This window comes from Salmo salar, chromosome 28, assembly GCF_965601325.2.
Source record: "Salmo salar chromosome 28, fSalSal1, whole genome shotgun sequence".
Lineage (NCBI taxonomy): Eukaryota > Metazoa > Chordata > Actinopteri > Salmoniformes > Salmonidae > Salmo > Salmo salar.
In genome coordinates this window covers 19,276,458-19,288,713 of record NC_138318.1, presented here as the reverse complement: position 1 = coordinate 19,288,713, position 12,256 = coordinate 19,276,458, and the positions used below count along the sequence as shown (strand labels likewise).

The following is a 12,256-nucleotide window of genomic DNA, read 5'->3' as shown; positions in this document are numbered from 1 at the left end:
TGAGCTCCGGTGCATCCTGTTTCCATTGATCATCCTTGAGATGTTTCTACAACTTGATTGGTGTCCACCTGTGGTAAATTCAATTGATTGGACATGATTTGGAAAGGCACAAACCTGTCTATATAAGGTCCCACAGTTGACAGTGCATGTCAGAGAAAAAAACCAAGCCATAAGTTCGAAGGACTTGTCCGTAGAACTCCGAAACAGGATTGTGTTGAGGCACAGATCTGGGGAAGGGTACCAAAACAATTCTGCAGCATTTAATATTCATGGTACCATTTCAAAGGAAACACTTTGAAGTTTGTGGAAATGTGAATTGAATGTAGGAGAATTTAACATAATAGATCTGGTAGAAGAAAATACAAAGAAAAAACCAACCAGTCTTTTTCTACCACCATCGTTGAAATGCAAGAGAAAGGTCACAGTTGTTGTTAGGAGCTCTCCTCAAACAATAGCATGGCATTTTTTCGCAGTAATAGCTACTGTAAATTGGACAGTGCAGTTATATTAACAAGAACTTAAACTTTCAGCCGATGTAAGTCACTTATATGTACCGACATTTGTTGTTTCTCTAAAATCTGCGATCTTGATATAATGCGCTGCATGATTTACAACTGTCCGGTTGACAGAATGCTGATCCTTAAGAAGTTTTAAATGGAAGAAGTTTCGATCGACCAAGACTCTTCCTAGAACTGGCCGCCCTGCCAAACTGAGCAATCGGGGGAGAAGGGCCTTGGTCAGGGAGGTGACCAAGAACCCGATGGTCGCTCTGACAGAGCTCCAGAGTTCCTCTATGGAGATGGGAGAACCTTCCAGAAGGACAACCCTCTCTGCAGCACTCCACCAATCAGGCCTTTATGGTAGTGGCCAGACGGAAGCCACTCCTCAGTAAAAGGCACCTGACAGCCCGCTTGGAGTTTGCCAAAAGCCACCTAATGGACTCAGACCATGAGAAACAAGATTCTCTGGTCTGATGAAACCATGATTTAGCTCTTTGGCCTGAATGCCAAGCGTCACGCCTGGAGGAAACTTGGCACCATCCCAACGGTGTATCTGAATACTTTCTGATTTGACTGCACATACAGTAATTGAACACTGGTCACTTTAATAATGTTTACAGACCGTTTTACCGACTTCGTATGTATATACTGTACTCTAGTCAAGGCTCATCCTATCTAACTGCTGCTGTACACATCTTTTATTTTAATGTACTGTCCATACTGTCTATACACCATCATGTGTGTGTATATATATATATATATATATATATATATATATATATTCCGGTCTCTGACATTGCTTGTTCTGATAATTATTTATTTTTATTTTTGGGATTTGTGTGTAATGTTTTGTATTGTTAGGTATTACTGCACTGTTGTAGCTAGAAACATAAGCATTTCGCTGCACCTGCTATAACATTGGCAAAATATGTGTACGAGACCAATAAAATGTTATTTGATTCAAATTGATTTGGATGGTACTAGAGAGCATCAGATAATTTAAGAAGTAGATATTCTATTCCTATTGGCACATTTTACAGTAAGGTTATCTTCAGGTAAAGAGATAGGAATTGGTTAAGTCTAGGGTAAAGGTCTGGATATGTAAGAGCATGGTTGTTGTGTACTGTTAGTCTTGTAGAAATACAGCTGTAATATGACTAATGAGCAACACTGACTTCCCTATTCAGACATGTGCGTTGAAGTATGTTTTAGTGAAGTGAAACTTCTAGCATCATGCAAAAGGTTGTTTATTTTTGCTAAGCCACTTTCTCTTTCCTTCCTCTCCTCCACTTATACTTTCATTGTCTTATGCCATAAAAAGTAAATTCTGGTCTCTTTGTGGAATTTAGACCTACAATAGCTTTCAAATCGTTTCCCACAATATCCACCATAGACAACCATTCTGTGGATATTCTCATAACCTCCTTTCTATATGTGTCAATCATTCAATGTCAATCATCTTTTTTTCCGATGAAAGATTTTGTCACTTTCATATTCTTTCTTCCTTTGAACCCACAAACCAAAATGACTCTTAACCCCTCCGCCAGGACATACTATCTATTTTGAGATATAAAACGTCAGCTGTGGTCACCATCACATTGCTGGGTTTTTTCAAGATTTGATGAACCCAATTTAACCAATGGAGGAGAAATTCATCTTTGGGTGGGAGGACGGCTGCAGCACTTTAGAGCCATGATCCATTTAACGCCTGAGCTCATCCATTCAAATTTAATTGAAGGAACCCTCCTCTTCTCCTCTCCTCCTCCCTTCCTTTCCTCCTCTTCTCCATCGAGCAGAGAGTTAGTTTGAGCAGGAGCATGGTATTCTATTCACACAGCATCCTTGAATCCTGATATCCCAATCTCACAGCACCAGTTGTTCTGTAAACACCAGAGAGAATCTCACAACATCAGGAAGCATCTGTGTCCTTGGTTTATTCTGTTTGACATCAGTACTATGCATGATCATGTGATTAATATATGCTGCGGAATACAAGTGCAACACATGAAAACGGAAACGCAATAATCATGTGGAGTTTTACCGAAGTCGTTAACTCCTGCTCAGTTCTCCTGGCGTGAACAGAGCCACATATATCGTATGGAGTTGCACCTAAGTTTCACCCCTGCTATGTTCCCCTGACGTGAATGCAGCAACCTTGAATCATATGGAGTTGCATTGCAGGTCTACAAGTTATTTAGGTCAGTTTTGCCATAACTGAGAAATTGTCTATTGAGAGAAACTCAAATGTGTGTGTGTGATTGGATGGATTCACTATACACTGTCCAACAGGCTATGAAAACATAAGGTACATTCTAAATAGCACCCTATTCCCTACATAGTGCACTACTTTTGTGACATACCCATAGTGGATGGATGATAACAGCAGAGCCACAGCCATATCTACAGGATCAGTTGAAGCAATGTGATGATGAGGATCAGACGAATCGATACAGGCAACCAACTGGATCCAGTGACTCCCTAGGCTCTACAGATAACATTCCCATGCAGTCCCACAGAGCTCAGATACATGCTTTCCCAGCAATGATTTCATCTCCCGGGTTTGAGGAGTTGAAATAAAGCCGTGGAAATTAGGTAGTGGATCAGATAACAGTAGCACACCAGACAGACGTATGTTGTTGCTAAACTCTGTCTTTCGGTCTGCCTACCAAATGGCACCCTATACCCTAGCCATATGGGCCCTGGTCAAAACTAGTGCACTAAATAGGGAATAGGGTGCCATTTGGTTTGCATATTCTGTTTCTATAGGGCAGGAAGACAGCCAGCCAGGCTGGCTAGTACAAGTGACTGTGGTACATTAGGTCTTGGTGGCACTGTCACAATCATTGTAGCGTAATGTGTTTGTTCCGTATTTGCCAATTCCATCCAAAAACCTTTGCATGTCACCTCAACTCCCTAAACCAACCCTCTGACTAGCTTTATCTTCTTCCCCTGGTTCCTCATCTCTTTCACTTTCTCTTTCTTACTCTCCCTCTCACTTTCTTTCTTTCGCCCTATCAGATACTCTCTTTCTTTCTGACTCTCCCTCCCTTCTCTCTCTCTCTCTCGCTCAATCTCTCTCGCTCGCTCTCTCAATCTTAATTCACATAATTTCTTAATTCCTCTCGCTCTTTCTCTCTACCACATTCTCCCCCCTCCCTCCTGCTCTCCCTATAGTCAAAGGCAATCTAGTGAGTGAGGGGTCCACATACACATAGTGAATACCAAACTACCTCATAACTTCCACCCAGCAGCCCCCCAGAACCAAACCACATCGCTGTCCCCTCCTCTACAAACACATAAACAATATGTGTGGTCTGTACGCCTGCTGAATGCCAAGTACCTAGGGCTAAATGGAAGCATTTATTGCCCCTTTTAATTATCAAATACCAAGATGTCACTGACTGAAAAACATTTCCCAGTCAACAACCCTCTCCCTGGAACTATGTTGTAATTAAGTGGGAAGCGAAGTGATAGTGTAATCCTGCTCCACATTGGGGTTGTGTCCCAATTAAATGGCTCTGTATGTGCATTACTTTTGACCAGAGACCTATGGGCCCTGGTCAGTAATAGTGGTCTATATAGGGAATAGGGTGCCATTTTGGATGCAGTATTGGTACTCCTTCCATGTTATGTGTATTTGGCAAAGTTTGTGTAACTAAGAGTGTCACAGAAAAATGTGAGTAGAAGGAAGTTTATAATCATCTTGCTTGTTTGTTTAGTTATTTGAGTCTGTTTGCCCGGGTTGCTAAACCTAATTTGCAGCAGTATGATTATGCTGTTTAATTATGTAGTAAACCGTGTAGAGTTTATTTCTACATTAGCTAAGAATTAAATTAGAATATATACCACCATGGTGACCCCAAAATAACAGAATGAAGTCATTCCTGGAGAACCAACATCTACTGAATACCCTGTGCAAGTGAAATTGTCCTACATCATACTTTCGGGTCCTGTCCCCTAATCTTTTGAATGGGCTTGGCGATTATATCATCAAATTTGTCAAAACGTAGTCATTTAAGATATATCTGAAATTATATTAGTGTTCATGGATCTGCTAGATGCCTTTTACGAAGTTCTTGCGCTGAAGACCACTAAGGCCCATTGTCAAGCCCGCCCTGTAATACTCACCTAAATCCGCTATGGGCCGTGGTCAAAAGTGGTGCACCAAATAGAGAATACAGTGTCATTTAGAATGCAATCTAAATCATGTTATTCAAATTGAAATTAATGGAGTATTCTGTGTGTACTCACACTTCTCCTCCTCTTCTTCTCCTCCTCCTCCTCCTTCTCCTCTTCTCCTTCTCCCCTCCTCCTTCTCCTCTCCTCCTTCTCCTCTCCTCCTTGCCTCTCCTCCTCTCCCTCATCTCCTCTAGGTGACTAACACCATGGGTAGCATGGAGAGTGGTCTGAAGCAGCACCTGGCGAGGCTGGATGAGATCTTCGCTACGAGGGGAGACTACGTACAGACCCTACGCTTCATGCAGCAGATGGCTGACAATGTCATCAAACAGCTGTTGGGCCTTCCTGACTGGGACATGGCTAAAGTAGACCTGGCCGCTATCGCAGACCAAACCGCATACGTAGAGTACTACAGGTATAGACCAGACAAACCCACATATAGACCGTGTGTGTACGTGCGCGTGCGTGTTTGTGTGTGTGCTTGTGGGCGTGTGTGTGAGTTAATGAATGGCTACCTCTCATCAGTAACCCATCTCACCCTGTGCTCTGCATGTTCAGATCGTTTTTACAACGTTTGCACAACAATAATACGACCTTATTAAGTTCAGATGAAAACATAGTTCAGATGAGAGCCTCCACATTCTGTGAGTTATTACTCAGGTATCCAATTCCCTGTGATGGTGTTCAGCTTGACTCTAAATTTGGCTGAAATCCACACAGTAAGAGTGATCACTGGAGAGACAACAGGCACCAGGGACATGGTGATGGCGTTCAGCTTGACTCTAAATTTGGCTGAGATGCACACAGTAAGAGTGATCACTGGAGAGACAACAGGCACCAGGCACATGGTCCTACATCCTGGTTATACTGTACACTCTTGAATGCCAAGAGAAGAGAGGAGAGGAAGAGATTGAGGAGAGAGGGAGACTGTGATATGTGAGACAGACAGAGAGCGAAAGAGGAGTGAGGGAGAGAGAGAGGAGGAGAGCGAGAGAAGGAAGACAGAGAGAAACAGAAAGAGAGTGAGAGAAGGAAGGGAGAGAGTAATGGACATAAGATGGGGTAGGGTTGGGGGGACATAGCCATAGCTTTCAGAGAATGAAATATTCATGCGAATGGATTTGAGCTCATCCATTATTAAACCATCTGGACTGGATCTGTTCCTACATGGGCTAAAGCCAGAGACCACTGACCACAATTATAGCACTGCTTCTATTCTGTTCTGACTGGAGCAGATGCCTTCAGATGAGGGCACAGAACACACATCAGGGCAAAAAGTAAAGACATCAAGCACACAAATAGCCTACTCCATGTCTATTCATACACTGACACACACACACACTCATTCACATACAGCCTACACCATGTCCATTCCTAAACTGACCAGACCTCAGCAGAAAATAGTTGTATTTTGTAGTTTATTTGAAAATACCAACTATTCAACTACTCAAGGTAGTCGAATATAGAAAATCAACTAAAGGCAACTATTTCCTTTGATATTCAAATATAGGTCTCAGAAAAACTATAATATTTGAAGGTATTTGAATATATGGTGCATTCGAAAAGTATTCAGACCCCTTGACTTTTTCTACATTTTGTTACGTTACAGCCTTATTGTCACGTCCTGACCAATAAAAGGGGTCATTTGTCATTGTAGCATGGTCAGGGCGTGGCAGGGGGTGTTGTTTTTGTGTGTTTTGGGGTTGGTTTGTTTAGAGGGGATTTGTTCTAGTTTTCATTTTCTATGTTCGTTTTCTATGTGTGGCCGAGTATGGTTTCCAATCAGAGGCAGGTGTCTTTCGTTGTCTCTGATTGGAAACCATACTTAGGCAACCCTTTTTTCCTTTGTGGGTGGTTGTTTTTCATATAGTCTATGTTACCTTACGGAACTGTTGTGTCTTGTTTTGTTATTTTTTGTTTAAGTGTTCACGTTACTTTAATAAAAGAAGATGAGCACTCAACACGCTGCGCTTTGGCCTGTCCCTTCCGACAGTTATGACACTTATTCTGAAATGGATTCAATAGTTTTTTTCTCTCATCAATCTACACACAATACCCTATAATGAAAAGCCAAAAACGGGTTCATATAACTTTTTGGACATTTATTAAAAACAAAAAACAGAAAACAGAAATACCTTATGTAAATTAGTATTCAGACCCTTTACTTAGTACTTTGTTGAAGCACCTTTGGCAGCAATTACAACCTCAAGTCTTCTTGGGTATGACACTACAAGCTTGGCACACCTGTATTTGGGGAGTTTCTCCCATTCTTCTCTGCAAATCCTCTCAAGCTCTGTAAGGTTGGATGGGGAGTGTCGCTGCACATCTATTTTCACGTCTCTCCAGAAATGTTAGATCGGGATCATGTCCCATCTCTGGCTGGGCCACTCAAGGACATTCAGAGACTTGTCCCAAAGCCACTCCTTCGTTATCTTGGCTGTGTGCTTAGGGTTGTTGTTCTGTTGGTAGGTGAACCTTTGCCCCAGTCGGAGGTCTTGAGTGTGCTGGAGCAGGTTTCAATCAAGGATCTCTCTGTACTTTGCTTTGGTGGTTCCAAACTTCTTACATTTAAGAATGATGGAAGCCACTGTGTTCTTGGGGACCTTCAATGGAGCAGAGATGTTTTGGTACCCTTCCCCAGATCTGTCCCTTGACACAATTCTGCCTCTGCACTCTACAGACAAGTACTTTGATCTCATGGCTTGGTCTTTGCTCTAACATGCACTGTCAAATGTGGGACCTTATATAGACAGGTGTGTGCCTTTCCAAACCATGTCCAATCAATTGAATTTACCACAGGTGGACTTCAATCAAGTTGTAGAATCATCTCAAGGATGATCAATGGAAACCGGATTAACCTGAGTTCAATTTTGAGTCTCATATGAAAGGGTGTGAATACTTATGTAAATAAGGTATTTATGTTTTTTTTATATAAATTAGCAAACATTTCTAAAAAACATGTTTTTGCTTGGTCATTATGGGGTATTGTGTGTAGATTGATGTGAATGTTTTTTTTTTCAATACATTTTAGAATAAGGCTGTAACGTAACAAAATCTGGGAAAAGTCAAGGGGTCTGAATACTTTCCAAATGTAAGTTATTTGAAAACAAAAAAATCTATGTAACTGATTAGATTAGTTTAGAAAATGTATTTTATTGTATGTTATTTATCTTTGTGTTGCATAAGATTAATTAATAAATCAATCAATATACATGCACAAACATAGATATTGAAACAAACAATTCTAAAAAATCAACCTGCAATAGAGCATGCTGGGAAATATGTTAATGATGGGTGTGGTTTTGGTTCAAAGTGATGTGTATGAGTTTCAGGCCTGTGTATTAGGGTAAAACGAGGCCCTCAAAATGAAGCCTTATGAAATAGTATGGTATTGTGTTAAATATATATATTTTTATATATAACATATTATTCACTTAGAATCTCACTTGGTGAAGTCCATTGGACCCGAAAATGGATGAATGCAACAACCATGTCTCTGTCCTTAACAAATACAGTCATGGGTGGTACCTCTACAATTTACTCAAATAATGAATAATGCTTTACACTAAGCGGTGTTAATTTAATGCAGTTCTGGTGTCTAAATGGGTCCACAGACTCAACACTTTCAGTGTTGATTTCACACTGTCAGTGTTCATTTGTTTGTGTTTTAACACTGGAAAACTTATTTATAATTATCTGTACACAATATAATTTGTTGATTGGTTTTACTTGAGTATCTACACGGGGGGACTGTTCAGGAGAATAGAAATTTACAGAATGTTCAGAGAAATAGAAATGTATTGTGTAGATCAAATATGATCTACTGTCAGAGAGATTGAAATATTATATGACGTTGTGTGTGCGCTATTCATTATATTTCTATCTGCAACATGCAGTTTCAGATGCAGCCCCACCATTAGTTGAAGGTAAGTAGTCGCTTTCTCAGCTCTGTATTCAAATAGTTTTAAAAAGTAGTCACTTTCTGAGATCTGTATTGAAATATTTTTAAAAGTTGTTGCTTTCTCAGATCTGTATTCAAATAGTTATCTCCAACGGAACTGTTTGTTCCATCAAAAATAGAGTTACTTTCTACAAAGCATATTTATATCCCAGGTCTGACACTGACATACACTCACACAAATACCCTACACATGTCCAACCAATCCTCCACTGACATACACAGAGACATCCAGTGTGATGTCTGACGGTATGTGTCCTATTGGGTTAACCAAATGGTCAGTGTCAGCCAGTCGTGTGTAAGCTAGGGACATGAGCCAGCCAGCTGACTCTCATTTGGGTTGAAACTTGGTTGGCTACTCCCTCAGCTGACTCTGCACATTACTGTAACCATAGAAATAGAAGTACTAGCTCTGCACATTACTGTAACCATAGAAATATAATTATTATAACAGTATTTTCATTTAAGTCAATGTTTTCTGATGGGTGGAATGGCAGCCATATTGAATGTACCCATAGGAATAGGCAATGAAGATAAGATAAGGAAGTTATATTTCTGTGACTGTAACGCTGTCATTCTCTCTGTCGTCTAGGACCTAGGTGCCTCACCTACCTGCTGCTACTGATCCTAGATCTGTTACGCTGTCTGTCTGACTCACTGACAGACGGACTCTCTGTCATTCTCCCTCTGTCCTCTAGGTGGCTCACCTACCTGCTGCTACTGATCCTAGATCTGGTCATATGTCTGGCGGCTTGCCTGGGCCTGGCCAAGCAGTCTCGCTGGCTGCTGACCACGTGAGTAGCCTACTGCTCCTATTTCTGTTCTGTTCAATTCTTTACTATATTGCTTGGTCTGTTAATGCACTTGATTGAATTGGCTGCTGGAGATTTGCCATGCCCATTTCCAAGACCCATACATTTGTGGTTGATTGAATTGACTTGGAGTCGTGCCATAACTGCCATTTCAAGAACCCCCCCCCCCCCCCACAGAATTTCAAGAGTGTTACTTGACCTGTTTTATGCGTCTTACATAACTTACATGAATTACAAATGCACTTGACTGAAATAGAAAAGGGAAGCCTTTTTTCTTCCTCACGGCCCGGTCTGGAATAGCTTGAATTATTTAGTTCTTCATTTGTTTGTTGTGTGAAGCAGTTTCAAGCAGGGTTAGGGAAGCAGGAGAGCAACCAACTTTTTGAAGGGATATGTTGAAGCGAGAGAATTTCTATCTATATAAAATAATTACTAAATGTACATCTTCACACACATACAACCTCCCATCTCATCTCAGTATCTATAGTCATCAATAACGATTTCCACTATAAGTACTCCAGCCCCTGCTGTACTGTGAGATGGATTCCACAGGGCATGTAATGCATCACTCTGTGCACACACACATACTCACACGCACACACACACACACACACACACACACACACACACACACACACACACACACACACACACACACACACACAGCATATAGTAAGCATGTACTCATCCAGTCCCTCTGTGCTCCATGCTCACCCAGGCGCATAGCGTCCTGTCTCTCTCCATCAGTCATTTGGGCTGAGAACCAGGCTTATATTATATCCTCAACCAACACCCCCTTAACACACACACACACTTATATGAGTCAGTGAGTCAGGCCTCCCAGGGGAGTTTCGATTCATTCCATTCCACTAGGCTGGGCGTTTTACACATTTGAGATGAATTATAGTTGTGAAGGCCTGCTTGTGGGGTTTATGATGTGTGAACTGAGGTTCTTGTGGGCGTCAACCCCATTCTTGGTGCCCGGGGATAGAGAGAGGAGAACTTTAGGTAGCACACAACACCTATGTTTGTGGGGCCTAGCTGTGCAGAACATCCCAAATGGCACCCTATTTCCTATATACGTAGTGAAATAATAGTAGTGCATTTTAAATAATTTTACTATTCGAATAATATCATGATTTTTTTTCGGATGTCCGGATAGTCTAAAAACATGTTTTTTGTAACTTTGTTTAAACTTGGCCACTTGTTTGCTGCGCAGCCTGCCAGACTCAGAAGACACAGTACGCAATGCAGCAGGGCGGGGATGGTGGTTTTTCATTTGTACATTTTATTATTTCACCTTTATTTAACCAGGTAGGCCAGTTGAGAACAAGTTGTCATTTACAACTGCGACCTGGCAGAGATAAAGCAAAGCAGTGTGACAAAAACAACAACACAGAGTTACACATGGAATAAACAAATGTACAGTCAATAACACAATAGAAAAATCTGTATACAGCCTGTGCAAATGAAGTAAGGAAGTAAGGCAATAAATAGGCCATAGTGGCAAAGTAATTACAATTGAGCAATTAACACTGGAGTGATAGATGTGCAGATGAGGATGTGCAAGTAGAAATACTGGTGTGCAAAAGAGCAGAAAAACAAAAACAAATATGGGGATGAGGTAGATAGTTGGTTGGATGGGCTATTTACAGACGGGCTGTGTACAGTTGCAGCGATCGGTAAGCTGCTCTGACAGCTGATGCTTAAAGTTAGTGAGGGAGATATAAGTCTCCAACTTCAGTGATTTTTGCAATTCGTTCCAGTCATTGGCAGCAGAGAACTGGAAGGAAAGGCGGCCAAAGGAGGTGTTGGCTTTGGGGATGACCAGTGAAATATACCTGCTGGAGCTCGTGCTACGGGTGGGTGTTGCTATGGTGACCAGTGAGCTGAGATAAGGCGGAGCTTTACCTAGCAAAGACTTATAGATGACCTGGAGCCAGTGGGTTTGGCGACGAATATGTAGTGAGGACCAGCCAACGAGAGCATCCATGTCACAGTGGTGGGTAGTATATGGGGCTTTGGTGACAAAACGGATGGCACTGTGATAGACTGCATCCAATTTGCTGAGTAGAGTGTTGGAGGCTATTTTTTAAATTACATTCATTTTGGATTGGAGATGCTTAATATGAGTCTGAAAGGAGAGTTTACAGTCTAGCCAGACACCTAGGCATTTGTAGTTGTCCACATATTCTAAGTCAGAACAGTCCAGAGTAGTGATGCTAGTCGGGCGGGCGGGTGCGGGCAGCGATCGGTTGAAGAGCATGCATTTTGTTTTATTAGCATTTAAGAGCAGTTGGAGGACACGGAAGGAGTGTTGTATGGCGTTGAAGCTTGTTTGGAGGTTTGTTAATACAGTGTCCAAAGAAGGGCCAGATGTATACAGAATGGTGTCGTCTGCGTAGAGGTGGATCAAGTAATCACCTGCAGCAAGAGCGACATCATTGATATAAACAGAAAAAAGAGTCGGCCCGAGAAGTGAACCCTGTGGCCATAGAGACTGCCAGAGGAACGGACAACAGGCCCTCCGATTTGACACACTAAACTCTATCTGAGAAGTAGTTAGTGAACCAGGCGAGGCAGTCATTAGAGAAACCAAGGCTGTTGAGTCTACCAATAAGAATACGGTGATTGACAGAGTCGAAAGCCCTGGCCAGGTCGATGAAGACGGCTGAACAATACTGTCTTTTATCGATGGCAGTTATGTTATCGTTTAGGACCTTGAGACCAGCTCGGAAACCAGATTGCATAGAGAAGAAGGTACGGTGGGATTCGAAATGGTCGATGATCTGTTTATTCACTTGGCT

At 41.7% G+C, this 12,256-nt stretch overlaps 1 protein-coding gene across 2 annotated transcripts in view; it reads left to right on the top strand.

The window, feature by feature from the left end:
• The window catches only part of ttyh2 (tweety family member 2), a 116,741-nt gene that overhangs the window by 63,712 nt on the left and 40,773 nt on the right, over positions 1-12,256 (top strand). For both annotated transcript variants that reach the window (XM_014179816.3, XM_014179817.3), the window contains exons 4-5: positions 4,874-5,094; positions 9,336-9,431. In XM_014179816.3, coding sequence (XP_014035291.1) covers positions 4,874-5,094; positions 9,336-9,431 — 317 coding nt within the window. The remainder of the gene's footprint in view (positions 1-4,873; positions 5,095-9,335; positions 9,432-12,256) is intronic.